Source organism: Ranitomeya variabilis, chromosome 7 (assembly GCF_051348905.1).
Source record: "Ranitomeya variabilis isolate aRanVar5 chromosome 7, aRanVar5.hap1, whole genome shotgun sequence".
In the NCBI taxonomy this organism is placed as follows: Eukaryota; Metazoa; Chordata; class Amphibia; order Anura; family Dendrobatidae; genus Ranitomeya; species Ranitomeya variabilis.
Window position 1 is genome coordinate 642,042 of NC_135238.1, and position 13,852 is coordinate 655,893.

Consider the following 13,852-nt stretch of genomic DNA (forward strand, 5'->3'; position numbering starts at 1 on the left):
ATCTTGGAAGAGAAGCAGCTTTCTATGTACCTGCAGAAGAAGAGAAATGTAAGTATGTGACTAAAGAAGCAGGAGATGAGGAGACAGTGAGCACCCATACCGCTGAAGAACCGCCACCGGGCTCTCACGCAGGACAACTATGAAGATGCGCATCAAAAGAGTGCTTTACCCACAAAGATAACCCCAGTAAGAGATCAGAAACCTCCTGAAAGGAGAAAAAGAAGCGCTGTGGTGAAGAAAAGGAGTGGAGTGGTTGTGGTGGACTCATTACTGAGAGGAACAGAAGCCCCTATCTGCTGACCGGACATCACCTCATGAAGTGTGCTGTCCTCCAGGTGCCCAAATCAAAGATGTGTCTGATAGGGTATCAAGACTCTTCAGTGCTACAGACAACTACACGTCTGCTAATACACGTAGGAACAAATGACCCAGCAAGAAAGGACCTAGAAACTATATGCAGAGACTGTGAAGACCTAGGCCGGAAAGTGAAGGAACTGGGAGCGCAGGTCGTCTTCTCATCCATCCTCCCAGTGGATGGACATGGACCAAGGAGATTGATCAGCATTCTACAGGTGAACGACTGGCTACATCGATGGTGCCGTGAGCAACGTTTTGGATTTCTTGACCATGGAGTGAATTACCTGTATGATGGACTCCTTACTAGAGATGAGTTGCATCTTATGAATACAGGAAAACACATATTTGGTAGACGCCTTGCTACACTCATCAGGAGAGCTTTATACTAGAGCAATATGAGATTGGAAATATACGGCCAGGAAAAAATATGCAGTTAATGAATTCTTTTGAGAACCCTCATATTAGAAGTGCAAAGAAAGAACAAAAACATAAAATTATGAATGAAAATAGAGGAGCAAGAAAAGCTGACTGCAAACTATAATGTGTCTATACAAATGCACAGAGCATGGTAAGTAAACAAGGAGGATTGGAGCTTCGAACACAGGAAGGGAAGCATCACTGAAATTTGGTGGGATGATGTACATGATTGGAATACAAACCTTGAAGGCTACAACTTATTAGAAACATGAGTAACAAGAAGGGAGGAGGTGTTGCACTGTATGTTAGGGAAACATTTATCTCCACAGAGATCCAAGCTTCAGAGACTGGTAGCTCTGTAGAAACTGTTTGAGTAAGAACAGAAAGTACACTATTGTAGTTGTTTACTGTACGCCACCTGGACAGACTGAAGATATGGATGAACTATTTATACATCAGATGCGTCTGTTCTTAAAGAAGTATAACATGGTGATCATGGGAGATTTTAGCTTTCCAGATATTTGTTGGGAATCTCTCTCAGGCAAAAGTAATGGGTCCAGAAAATTCTTATCTTCTCTTGCTGACATCTTTATCTTTCAAAAGGTAGAAGAGAGAACAAGAGGATCTGCAATCTTGGACCTAATTCTTACCAACGGGTAAGAAATGGTTAAGGAGGTAAATGTGGCCGAGTATTTCGGAGGTAGTGTAGTGATCATGCTGTCCTCAAATTTTGGATTACAAGAGGAAGACCAGCAAGGACTCAGACTTTAAAGTTGGGCTTCAGAAACAAAAAGTAAAAATGATACACAACCAGGTATATAGAAAATACATTTTTATTTATAAGATGCATATAATCACAAGAAAGATGTTAAGGAAACCACCACCACGTGCCACAAAGCTGTGCAGGGTCAGTATCTAATAGCTCAGTTGTTAATTACTTTACAGCACAGAAATACATGTACCTACAGTGAAGGAAAGAAGTATTTGATCCCTTGCTGATTTTGTAAGTTTGCCCACTGACAAAGACATGAACAGTCTATAGTTTTAAGGGCAGGTTAATTTTAACATTGTGATTTTCTGGATTTTATTTTTGGTTTTCTACCTCTCATTGTATAAATTATATAAATGTATTTGCATTTTGCAGTGAGAAATAAGTATTTGTAAAAGTAAAAAACTTCTTTTTGCATCAGCACTTTGGATCTATTAGCACTTTGTCTAGTCCCTTTATATGTGTCCTTGATGTTTATTTGATGCCTGTTTGTCTTTTCATTAGAAGTCCCCACAAGGGTCGTAACTTTATAAGGCTAAGTTCACATGAGTCCGCAGGGTGGTGCTGCGGACTTTTTTACTTAAGCTTTGCCTACTTCTGCATGCTCCGTTTAGACGTGCCCTCCGAACGCAAGAAAATGCAAGATGTTGTGTTCAGCGGACACATCAAAGCGACGCATGCGGACAAACGCATGTCCCTGCATACACAATGTTAAAGATAGGTACGCAGGATGCATGTGGAAGTAGGCGGAGCTTAATGAAAGAAGTCTGCAGCACCACGCTGCGGACTCAACCGATAATGTGAACCCGGCCTAACACTGCTTCCATTTAAGCGATCAGACTATTGCCAGCATTTTATTTATAGCAATCGTTGATAGCTGACCACATTCTGATTATATTGTAATACTGCCATCTATTAGCACTTTCCATCATTTCTTCGATATCTTCACACAGTATGCATTTAATTTATCATTTTATAATAATAATGTATTTGTGTACAGTATATATTTTGCAATCACTTATCTTGAAAAAAAGCTTTGTATTAACCTACTATAAGTACATGTATTTCTGTGCTGTAAATGAATTAACAACTGAGATATTAGATGCTTACCCCGTGCCTAGCCTACGAGTATATGTATCTCATAAATAAAAAAATATGTTCGATATACCTGGTTGTGTATCATATTTTTACTTTTTTTATGTCTGGTGGATGCGCAACAGCTACATAAAAAATTGTCTCAGCATTTATACTAATTGGACTTCAGAAAGGCAGATTTTAATGGATTTTGCGTTTCCGCGCGGTCGCCGCACACGTCAAATCACCGCATGCGGACGCATCCGCATACAACGCATGTCCCTGCGTACCCAATGTTAAAGATAGGTATGCGGGATGCATGTGGCAGTAGGCGGAGCGTGGCGGATGAAGTAGGCTGCCATCCGCAGCCCTCGTCAACGCAAGTGTGAAACCAGCCTAATAGAATGGTATTTACCAGGGATTAATGCAAGAGTCTACATTTGGGCATCAAAAATGAAAATTACATCTATAGAATGGGAGGAATAGAACTAAGCAACAGCACATGTGAAAAAGACTTGGGTATACTAATAGATCACAGACTGCACATGAGTCAACAGCGTGATGCAGCAGCAAAAAAGGAACAGCTCTGGGGATTTATTAAGAGAAGCACACAGTCTAGATCACATGAAGTCATTATTTCCCTCTACTCTTCGTTGGTCAGGCCTCATCTGGATTACTGTGTCCAGTTCTGGGCACCACATTCTAAAAAAGAGACATAGAAAAACAGGAGCAAGTTTAGAGAAGAGCGACCGGGATGGTGAGCGGACTGCAAACCATGTCCTACGAGGAACAGTTAAAGGATCTGGGAATGTTTAGCTTCCAAAAAAGAAGGCTAAGAAAAGACTTAATAGCTGTCTACAAATATCTGAAGGGCTGTCACAGTGTAGAGGGATCATCATTATTCTCATTTACATATGGAAACACGAGAAGCAATGGAATGAAACCGAAAGGGAGAAGATACAGATTAGATATTAGAAAAAACTTTTTGACCGTGTTGGTGATCAATGAGTGGAACAGGCGGCCACGAGAGGTGGTGAGTTCTCCTTCAATAGAAGTCTTCACACAGAGGCTGGACAGACATCTGTCTGAGATGGGTTAGTGAATCCTTCATTGAGCAGGGGGTTGGACACGAGGACCCTGGAGGCCCCTTCCAACTCTAACATTCTAAGATTCTATGATATAATATATACCATGTACAGTATATACCCCCACAAATATATACCACCATATGCAGTCCATACCCCCATATATAATGTATACCGCCATATATAACATGCCACCATGTATATACCCTAGATATAATGTATACCCATATGTAATATATACTGACATATACAGTATATATCACCATATATAATATGTACCGACATATACAGTATACCACCATACGTAATGTATTACCACATATATAATATATACCCCATGATGAATATACCACCTTATATAATATATACCCTGATGTACAGTGTATACCACCATATAGAATATATACCACCATATATAACATATCACCATATGCAGTATACCACATATATAACACATACCACTATATATAATATATACCACCATATACAGTATATACCACCTTATATAATATATACTCACCTGGACCATATATACCACCCTGGACCTGTCCTCAGCCTTTGACACAGTGGACCATTCCCTCTTCCTACAGATTCTCTCATCCATTGGCATCAGAGACTTGGCCTTATCTTGGATCTCGTCACATTAAGAGTCTCCCACTCGCACACCACCTCCTCACCTCGCTCCCTATCTGCCATTGTCCCCCAAGGTTCAGTTCTAGGGCCCCTGCTCTTCTCCATTTACACCTTTGGCCTGGGATAGCTCATAGAATCTCATGGCTTTCAGTATCACTTCTATGCTGACGACACACAGATCTACATCTCTGGACCAGATATCACCTCCCTACTAACCAGAATGTCTGTCAGTTATCTCATCTTTCTTGTCTGCTAGATTTCTAAAACTTAACATGGACAAAACAGAATTCATCATCTTTCCCCCATCTCACTCCACCGCCCAATGGACCTATCCATTAAAGTAAACGGCTGCCCACTCTCCCCAGTCCCACAAGCTCACTGCCTTGGGGTAATCATTGACTCTGATCTCTCCTTCAAACCACATATCCAAGCCCTTTCCACTTCCTGCCGCCTTCAACTCAAAAATATTTCCCGGATCCGTACACTCCTGAACCAAGAATCTGCGAAAACCCTAGTCCATGCCCTCATCATCTCCCACCTTTATTACTGCAACCTTCTGCACTGTGGCCTCCCCTCGAACACTCTCGCACCCCTCCAATCTATTCTAAACTCTGCTGCCCGACTAATCCTCCTGTCCCCCGCTCTTCCCCGGCCTCTCACCTCTGTCAATCCCTTCACTGGCTCCCCATTACCCAGAGACTCCAGTACAAAAGCCTAACCATGACATACAAAGCCATCCACAACCTGTCTCCTCCATACATCTGTGACCTCGTCTCCCGGTACTTACCTTCACGCAACCTCCGATCCTCACAAGATGTCCTTCTCTACTCTCCTCTTATCTCCTCTTCCCACAATCGCATACAAGATTTCTCTCGCGTATCACCCCTACTCTGGAACCCTCTACCACAACACATCAGACTCTCGCCTACCATCGAAATCTTCAAAAAGAGCCTGAAGACCTACCTCTTCCGACAAGCCTACAACCTACAGTAACCACCGATTGACCAAACCGCTGCATGACCAGCTCTATCCTCGCCTACTGTATCCTCACCCATCCCTTGTAGATTGTGAGCCCTCGCGGGCAGGGTCCTCTCTCCTCCTGTATCCTCACCCATCCCATGTAGACTGTGAGCCCTCGCGGGCAGGGTCCTCTCTCCTCCTGTATCCTCACCCATCCCATGTAGACTGTGAGCCCTCGCGGGCAGGGTCCTCTCTCCTCCTGTATTCTCACCCATCCCTTGTAGATTGTGAGCCCTCGTGGGCAGGGTCCTCTCTCCTCCTGTACCAGTTGTGACTTGTATTGTTTAAGATTATTGTACTTGTTTTAGTTATGTACACCCCTCCTCATATGCAAAGCGCCATGGAATAGATGGCGCTATAATAATAAAAATACCACTCTATATAATATATACCACCTTATACAGTATATAATAATCTTTATATAGCAACAACATATTCCGCAGCGCTTTACGATTCAGAGGTTCATATACAGCAGTAGTAAGAAACAGCTAAAGATAATACAATAATTAAAGCAAAGATAATGACGCCCCTGCCCGTAAGTGCTTACAATCTACGATGAGGTGGAGGAGGCACAAACTACAGAGGCTTATCGTCCAGCCATCTTGAGGGAATTGGGGATCGATAAACGCTGCACCATCTAGTCACCAGCCGGTATTTGTGGCGCTTCTGGGTGCGTTGGAGTTTGATGGAGGGTTATGTTTAGAGAAATAGTGAATGGACTATATGTAAAAGGACTTTGATTAGAGAACGTGATAGGCTGCTCTAAACAGATGTGTTTTTAGGAAGCGCCTAAAACTGTGTAAGTTGTGGTTAGTCCTGATTTCTTGGGGTAGAGCATTCCAGAGGATTGGTGCAACTCAGGAGAAGGCTGGGACTGGGAGGTGCGGATGTTAGTCGAAAGTCGTTTGCAGAGAGTAAGGCTGTGTGCACACATTGCGTTTTTTTTTCCGCGGTGAAAACACTTAAAACGCTTACAAAACGCATCCCATTATTTTTAATGGAATTCTGTATTGTGCCCATGCTGCGTTTTTTTCTGCCCAAAAAAAATGCATCGCGGAGAAAAACGCAGCATGTTCATTAATTTTGCGGAATTTTCGCTGATTTGCCGCTATGTAATTGTACTGGGACGCTCCGGAAAAAAACACGAGCGGATTTCCTGCCTAAGGAGTCCGGTTTTTATCAGGAAAATTCTGCTAACATTCTGCAACGTGGGCACATAGCCTAACAAGCAGGTCGGCTGAGGGAGGAGATATAGGGGGGCCGCATTGTGGAGAGGATGGGTAGGGTTATAAATAGAAATGAGGGATGAGATGTAGGAGGGTGCCGCACTGTGGAGAGGACGGGTAGGGTGGTAGACAGAAATGAGGAGGAGATGTAGTGGAGGCTGCACTGTGGAGAGGACGGGTACGGCGATAGACAGAAATAAAGGGAGGAGATGTTGGAGGGTGCCGCACTGTGGAGAGGACGGGTACGGCGATAGACAGAAATGAGGGAAGGAGGAGATGTAGGAGGGCCGTACTGTGGAGAGGACAGGTATGGTGATAGACAGAAATAAAGGGAGGAGATGTAGGAGGGCTGTACTATGGAGAGGACGGGTATGGTGATAGACAGAAATAAAGAGAGGAGATGTAGGAGGGCTGTACTATGGAGAGGATGGGTAGGGTGAAAGACAGAAATGAGGAGGAGATGTAGGAGTGCCGTACTGTGGAGAGGACAGGTATGGTGATAGACAGAAATGAGGAGGAGATGTAGGAGAGTGCCGCACTGTGGAGAGGACAGGTATGGTGATAGACAGAAATAAAGGGAGGAGATGTAGGAGTGCCGTACTGTGGAGAGGACAGGTATGGTGATAGACAGAAATGAGGAGGAGATGTAGGAGTGCCGTACTGTGGAGAGGACAGGTATGGTGATAGACAGAAATAAAGGGAGGAGATGTAGGAGTGCCGTACTGTGGAGAGGACAGGTATGGTGATAGACAGAAATAAAGGGAGGAGATGTAGGAGGGCTGTACTATGGAGAGGACGGGTATGGTGATAGACAGAAATAAAGAGAGGAGATGTAGGAGGGCTGTACTATGGAGAGGATGGGTAGGGTGAAAGACAGAAATGAGGAGGAGATGTAGGAGTGCCGTACTGTGGAGAGGACAGGTATGGTGATAGACAGAAATAAAGGGAGGAGATGTAGGAGAGTGCCGCACTGTGGAGAGGACAGGTATGGTGATAGACAGAAATAAAGGGAGGAGATGTAGGAGGGCTGTACTATGGAGAGGATGGGTAGGGTGAAAGACAGAAATGAGGAGGAGATGTAGGAGTGCCGTACTGTGGAGAGGACAGGTATGGTGATAGACAGAAATAAAGGGAGGAGATGTAGGAGAGTGCCGCACTGTGGAGAGGACAGGTATGGTGATAGACAGAAATAAAGGGAGGAGATGTAGGAGGGCTGTACTATGGAGAGGACGGGTATGGTGATAGACAGAAATAAAGAGAGGAGATGTAGGAGGGCTGTACTATGGAGAGGATGGGTAGGGTGAAAGACAGAAATGAGGAGGAGATGTAGGAGTGCCGTACTGTGGAGAGGACAGGTATGGTGATAGACAGAAATAAAGGGAGGAGATGTAGGAGAGTGCCGCACTGTGGAGAGGACAGGTATGGTGATAGACAGAAATAAAGGGAGGAGATGTAGGAGGGCTGTACTATGGAGAGGACAGGTAGGGTGGTAGACAGAAATGAGGAGGAGATGTAGTGGAGGCTGCACTGTGGAGAGGACGGGTACGGCGATAGACAGAAATAAAGGGAGGAGATGTTGGAGGGTGCTGCACTGTGGAGAGGACGGGTACGGCGATAAACAGAAATGAGGGAAGGAGGAGATGTAGGAGGGCCGTACTGTGGAGAGGACAGGTATGGTGATAGACAGAAATAAAGGGAGGAGATGTAGGAGGGCTGTACTATGGAGAGGACGGGTAGGGTGATAGACAGAAATGAGGAGGAGATGTAGGAGGGCCACACTGGGGAGAGAATGGGTAGGGTGATAGACATAAGGAGGAGATGTAGGAGGGCCACACTGTGGAGAGGATGGGTAGGGTGATAGACATAAGGAGGAGATGTAGGAGGGCCACACTGGGGAGAGGATGGGTAGGGTGATAGACAGACATAAGGAGGAGATGTAGGAGGGCCACACTATGGAGAGGATGGGTAGGGTGATAGACAGACATAAGGAGGAGATGTAGGAGGGCCACACTGGGGAGAGGATGGGTAGGGTGATAGACAGACATAAGGAGGAGATGTAGGAGGGCCACACTGGGGAGAGGATGGGTAGGGTGATAGACAGACATAAGGAGGAGATGTAGGAGGGCCACACTGGGGAGAGGATGGGTAGGGTAATAGACAGACATAAGGAGGAGATGTAGGAGGGCCACACTGTGGAGAGGACAGGTAGGGTGGAGGGCAGAAATGAGGAAATGTAGGAGGGCCACACTGTGGAGAGTTTTGTGGGTGAGTAAAAGCAGTATAAATTGGATCCTATAATGAATGGGCAGCCGTGTTCGAGTAATGATTAGCAGATAGACGACCCTGGCTGCTGCATTAAGGATTAACTGGAGAGGGGAAAGTGGAGTGAGGGGAAGGCCAATTAATAGAGAATTGCAGTAGTCAAGGTGGGAGTGGATCAGGGCATCAGTGAGGGTTTTTGTTGGTTCCATGTTGAGAAAGAGGCAGATTCTAGGGATGTTCTTCAGGTGCGGGCAAGAAATCGTATAAAGATTGCTGTCAGACATAACACCCAGACAGAGCGCCTGCAGCCTAGGCGTTACTGTGGGGCCACTTATATACAGGCAGATGTCAGATTTAGGGAGGTATGTAGACGGCGAGAGCAGAAGAAGGTCAGTTTTGGAAAGATTGAGTTTCAGATAAACCAGACATGATGTTGGAAACTGGTGTTCTGTAGTATGTACCCCCGCAACTTGTGTTCTCTCTGTCTTTCTGTGGAAAACCATTATCTTGCAGTTATTTCCTTTCTCTTTAATGTCAGTGTTAGAGGACAGCTCGCACAGCAGCCCCTTCACATCTCCACTCACTGAGGAGCAGCGACAGGTCCGAGACCGGCTGTGTGACGGCTCCACTCAGAGCAGCGTGCACTCCCGCATCCTGAGCAATGCCAGACAGAGAGTGGCCAGGAGGAAAGAGGCCCCTAATCCCCCAAATACCCAGGTAACGTGACCAGGTCGAGGGTCGTGCACCCCTTTTTGTGGCCAGGTTGGGGGCCGCGCACTCCCTTCTGTGGCCAGGTCAGGGGCCGTGCAGCACTCCTCTCCGCGGCCATGGCGGGGGCCGGGCAGCATTCTTCTCCGCGGCCAGGTCAGGGGCCTGCAGCACTCCTCTCCGCGGCCAGGTCAGGGGCCGGGCAGCACTCCTCTCCGCGGCCTGGTCGGGACCGTGCAGCACTCCTCTCCGTGGCCTGGTCGGGGCCGTGCAGCACTCCTCTCCGCGGCCAGGTCGGGGGCCGCGCAGCACTCCTCTCCGCGGCCAGGTCGGGGGCAGTACAGCACTCCTCTCCGCGGCAAGGTCGGGGGCAGTGCAGCACTCCTGTCCACGGCCAGGTCGGGGTTGGGCAGCTCTCCTCTCCGCGGCCAGGTCGGGGGGGCAGTGCAGCACTTCTCTCCGCGGCCAGGTCGGGGGCCGGGCAGCTCTCCTCTCCGCGGCCAGGTCGGGAGCAGTGCAGCACTCCTCTCCGCGGCAAGGTCGGGGGCAGTGCAGCACTCCTGTCCACGGCCAGGTCGGGGTTAGGCAGCTCTCCTCTCCGCGGCCAGGTCGGGGGGGCAGTGCAGCACTCCTCTCCGCGGCCAGGTCGGGGGGGCAGTGCAGCACTCCTCTCCGCGGCCAGGTCGGGGGCCGGGCAGCTCTCCTCTCCGCGGCCAGGTCGGGGGCCGGGCAGCACTCCTCTCCGCGGCTAGGTCGGGGTCGGGCAGCTCTTCTCTCCGCGGCCAGGTCGGGAGCAGTGCAGCACTCCTCTCCGCGGCCAGGTCGGGGGCAGTGCAGCACTCCTCTCCGCGGCCAGGTCGGGGTCGGGCAACTCTCCTCTCCGCAGCCAGGCTGGGAGCAGTGCAGCACTCCTCTCCGCGGCCAGGTCGGGAGCAGTGCAGCACTGCTCTCCGCGGCCAGGTCGGGAGCAGTGCAGCACTCCTCTCCGCGGCCAGGTCGGGGGCAGTGCAGCACTCCTCTCCGCAGCCAGGTCGGGGTCGGGCAGCTCCTCTCCGCGGCCAGGTCGGGAGCAGTGCAGCACTCCTCTCCTCGGCCAGGTCGGGGGCAGTGCAGCACTCCTCTCCGCGGCCAGGTCGGGGTCGGGCAGCTCTCCTCTCCGCAGCCAGGTCGGGAGCAGTGCAGCACTCCTCTCCGCGGCCAGGTCGGGAGCAGTGCAGCACTGCTCTCCGCGGCCAGGTCGGGAGCAGTGCAGCACTCCTCTCCGCGGCCAGGTCGGGGGCAGTGCAGCACTCCTCTCCGCGGCCAGGTCGGGGTCGGGCAGCTCTCCTCTCCGCGGCCAGGTCGGGGGCAGTGCAGCACTCCTCTCCGCGGCCAGGTCGGGGGCAGTGCAGCACTCCTCTCCGCGGCCAGGTCGGGAGCAGTGCAGCACTCCTCTCCGCGGCCAGGTCGGGGGCAGTGCAGCACTCCTCTCCGCGGCCAGGTCGGGGTTGGGCAGCTCTCCTCTCCGCAGCCAGGTCGGGGGCAATGCAGCACTCCTCTCCGCGGCCAGGTCGGGGTCGGGCAGCTCTCCTCTCCGCAGCCAGGTCGGGAGCAGTGCAGCACTCCTCTCCACGGCCAGGTCGGGGGCAGTGCAGCACTCCTCTCCGCGGCCAGGTCGGGGTCGGGCAGCTCTCCTCTCCACAGCCAGGTCGGGGGCAGTGCAGCACTCCTCTCCGCGGCCAGGTCGGGGTCGGGCAGCTCTCCTCTCCGCAGCCAGGTCGGGAGCAGTGCAGCACTCCTCTCCACGGCCAGGTCGGGGGCAGTGCAGCACTCCTCTCCGTGGCCAGGTCGGGGTCGGGCAGCTCTCCTCTCCGCGGCCAGGTCGGGGGCAGTGCAGCACTCCTCTCCGCGGCCAGGTCGGGGTCGGGCAGCTCTCCTCTCCGCAGCCAGGTCGGGAGCAGTGCAGCACTCCTCTCCGCGGCCAGGTCGGGAGCAGTGCAGCACTCCTCTCTGCGGCCAGGTCGGGGGCCGTGCACCCCTTTCCGTGGGCTTTCTGTGACTGACAAGTGTTTTGATTTTTCTAGAGAGAAGCTGAAGAGAATGTTACTGAGATGAAGGAGTCAAGAACATCACAGACTCCCCGGTGAGATGCAGCTGGGGTCGCTGCCAACATTTGCAGAGGCCTCAGAACTTTTTTTTTTTTTTACTCTAGTTTACTTTCTAGGAGGAACCAAATTTCTCAGGATTATGAAAAAGAATTCTGCCATAATAAAAGGGAGCACAGCATTGAATCGGTGCACCTGGAAAATGAGGTACAGAGTGTGGGCACTGGGGGTCCTTATGAACAGAGAACCTTTATAGGGGCCACAGGGTGTGTCTCACTGCCACTCCAGAACATTGATCACTTGAGTGTTGCTTTAGCAGTGTGCTTTGGGTCATTGTGTTATTGGAAGGTGAACCTCCATCCCAGTCTCAAATTACTGATAGACTTAAGCTAAGTTCACATTGGGGTATCTGTCCGCAGCGTATCATCTGCATGCGCAAACGCACGCCAAACACATTTAAACGCATGCTTATGCTGCGTTTTTTATCAACTTACGCATCACGGCAAAAAAACACTGCGTGTGCATGCGTTTGTATGTGTTTTTGCCTGCGTTTGCATTGTTTACGCGCATGTGTTCGATATTTCCAGGAGGGCGTGTCTCAATCAGTTCCTGGACATGCGCAGTCCGAAGTACTCAGGTCCTTGTATACCAATGCTTTCCCATAGACAGTAATGCGTTGTTTTGACGCACTCATGCTCATGCCTGCGCATATTTTACACGACAAAAAATGCAACATGTTGCGTTCAGCGGGCGCGGCGAAACAATGCATGCGGATGCGGAATTGATGACAACACATGTCCCTGTGTACACAATGTTATATAGGTACGCAAGACGCATGCGGATCTGTACGCTGCGCACAGATACGCTAATGTGGACCCGGCCTAAAGCAGGTTTTGATGAAGAATATACCTGTATTTCGCACCATCCATCTTCTCCTCAAATTGGGCCATTTTCCTGTCCATGCTGACGAAAAACATTCCCACGCCATGATGCTACCACCACCATGTTTCACTGTGGTGATGGTGTTCTTGAGGTAATGAGCTGTGTTGGTTTGATGCCAGAGATAGCGTTTACCCTGGAGAGTCTCCCACATGTATTTTGGCAAACTAAAAACGAGCCTTACAATTTTTGTGTCTAAGCAAAGGCTTTTTTCCTTTCACCTATGACAGCACACCTGAGAGAGGGATCTGCCCACCAAAGCTACTGAAATAAAAGGGTGGTACCTCTCCCCGCATCAGTTGGTTTCCTGTCCTTGATGGGAACCTTGTGCTTGAATCGGTGGTTTACTGAGAAGATTTTTCCTTACCACGCCGTGTCCCTGTGTCTGGAAGAGCAGACTATATGCCTGTGGGCCGGCCTTCAGGGTGCTTGAGGTGCCATTCACGGGTCCAGTGGGGGCTCTGATGTGCATGCGGGCGCAGGCAGCATGTCTCGGTTCACTGCACCACTCTCCCCCCCTCTACGCTCCTCGCTCTCAGCCTCCGCTGTGCAGCATGCTGGCTGGCTGGGGAGCACTTCCGGTATGGGTGCACTCCGCTGATGTCACAGGCACAAGGCACATTGGGAATGTGTGTGCCCGAGTGACGTCAGAGGGGGGTGCCCCGATTAAAAAATGGTGGCGCCGTAGGAAAAACGACGGCCAGAACGCAAGGATATAGCGCGTCCTGGTGTGGCCCGATTGGAGGGGGCGATCATCTAGCACCAGAGGAGGGGGATGGAGGAGCAGCGCGGTGGATCCCCCTTATAAAGGGGGACAGTCCACAGAACAGGGCTTATGCTCAAGCTCTTCTTTGTCATGGATGACCAGAGACGACAGCAGCAGCAGCCACTACCATCAGAAGTGTGGGCATAGTAGCGGCAGCCGTCCCTGCCAGAGGAACGGAAGGTCGCAGGACTCTCGGTGTCCAGAAGGGATGTCATGTGTATCCCTGAACAGCCTCCGAATCTGATACCCTTAAAGTGACAGCGGGTGGTGAGTAATCTTCGTGACTGTCACCATTTTAATAGGGCCTTGTTCTTTTTTTAAATTGCTAGGAGCCCAGAAAAGCTAGCGCTAAGAAGAGGAATGCCCTATGCAAGATCCCGTTAGCAGTTGCCTGGCAGAAGAGTCTCTGTTCAGACTGCATCCACAAGACAATCAGGGAAGAGACTTTACTGCAAGCCTCTGTTATCAGGGCTGAGGTGGAAGGATCCCTAAAAAACAGTTTAAAGGGAACC

General features: G+C 49.9%; 1 protein-coding gene across 3 annotated transcripts in view; it reads left to right on the top strand.

Annotated features, from left to right (window-relative positions):
• STK36 (serine/threonine kinase 36) overlaps positions 1 to 13,852 on the top strand; it is a 156,686-nt gene that overhangs the window by 57,783 nt on the left and 85,051 nt on the right. For all 3 annotated transcript variants that reach the window (XM_077273575.1, XM_077273576.1, XM_077273577.1), the window contains 3 exons: positions 9,382 to 9,560; positions 11,615 to 11,673; positions 11,755 to 11,842. In XM_077273575.1, coding sequence (XP_077129690.1) covers positions 9,382 to 9,560; positions 11,615 to 11,673; positions 11,755 to 11,842 — 326 coding nt within the window. The remainder of the gene's footprint in view (positions 1 to 9,381; positions 9,561 to 11,614; positions 11,674 to 11,754; positions 11,843 to 13,852) is intronic.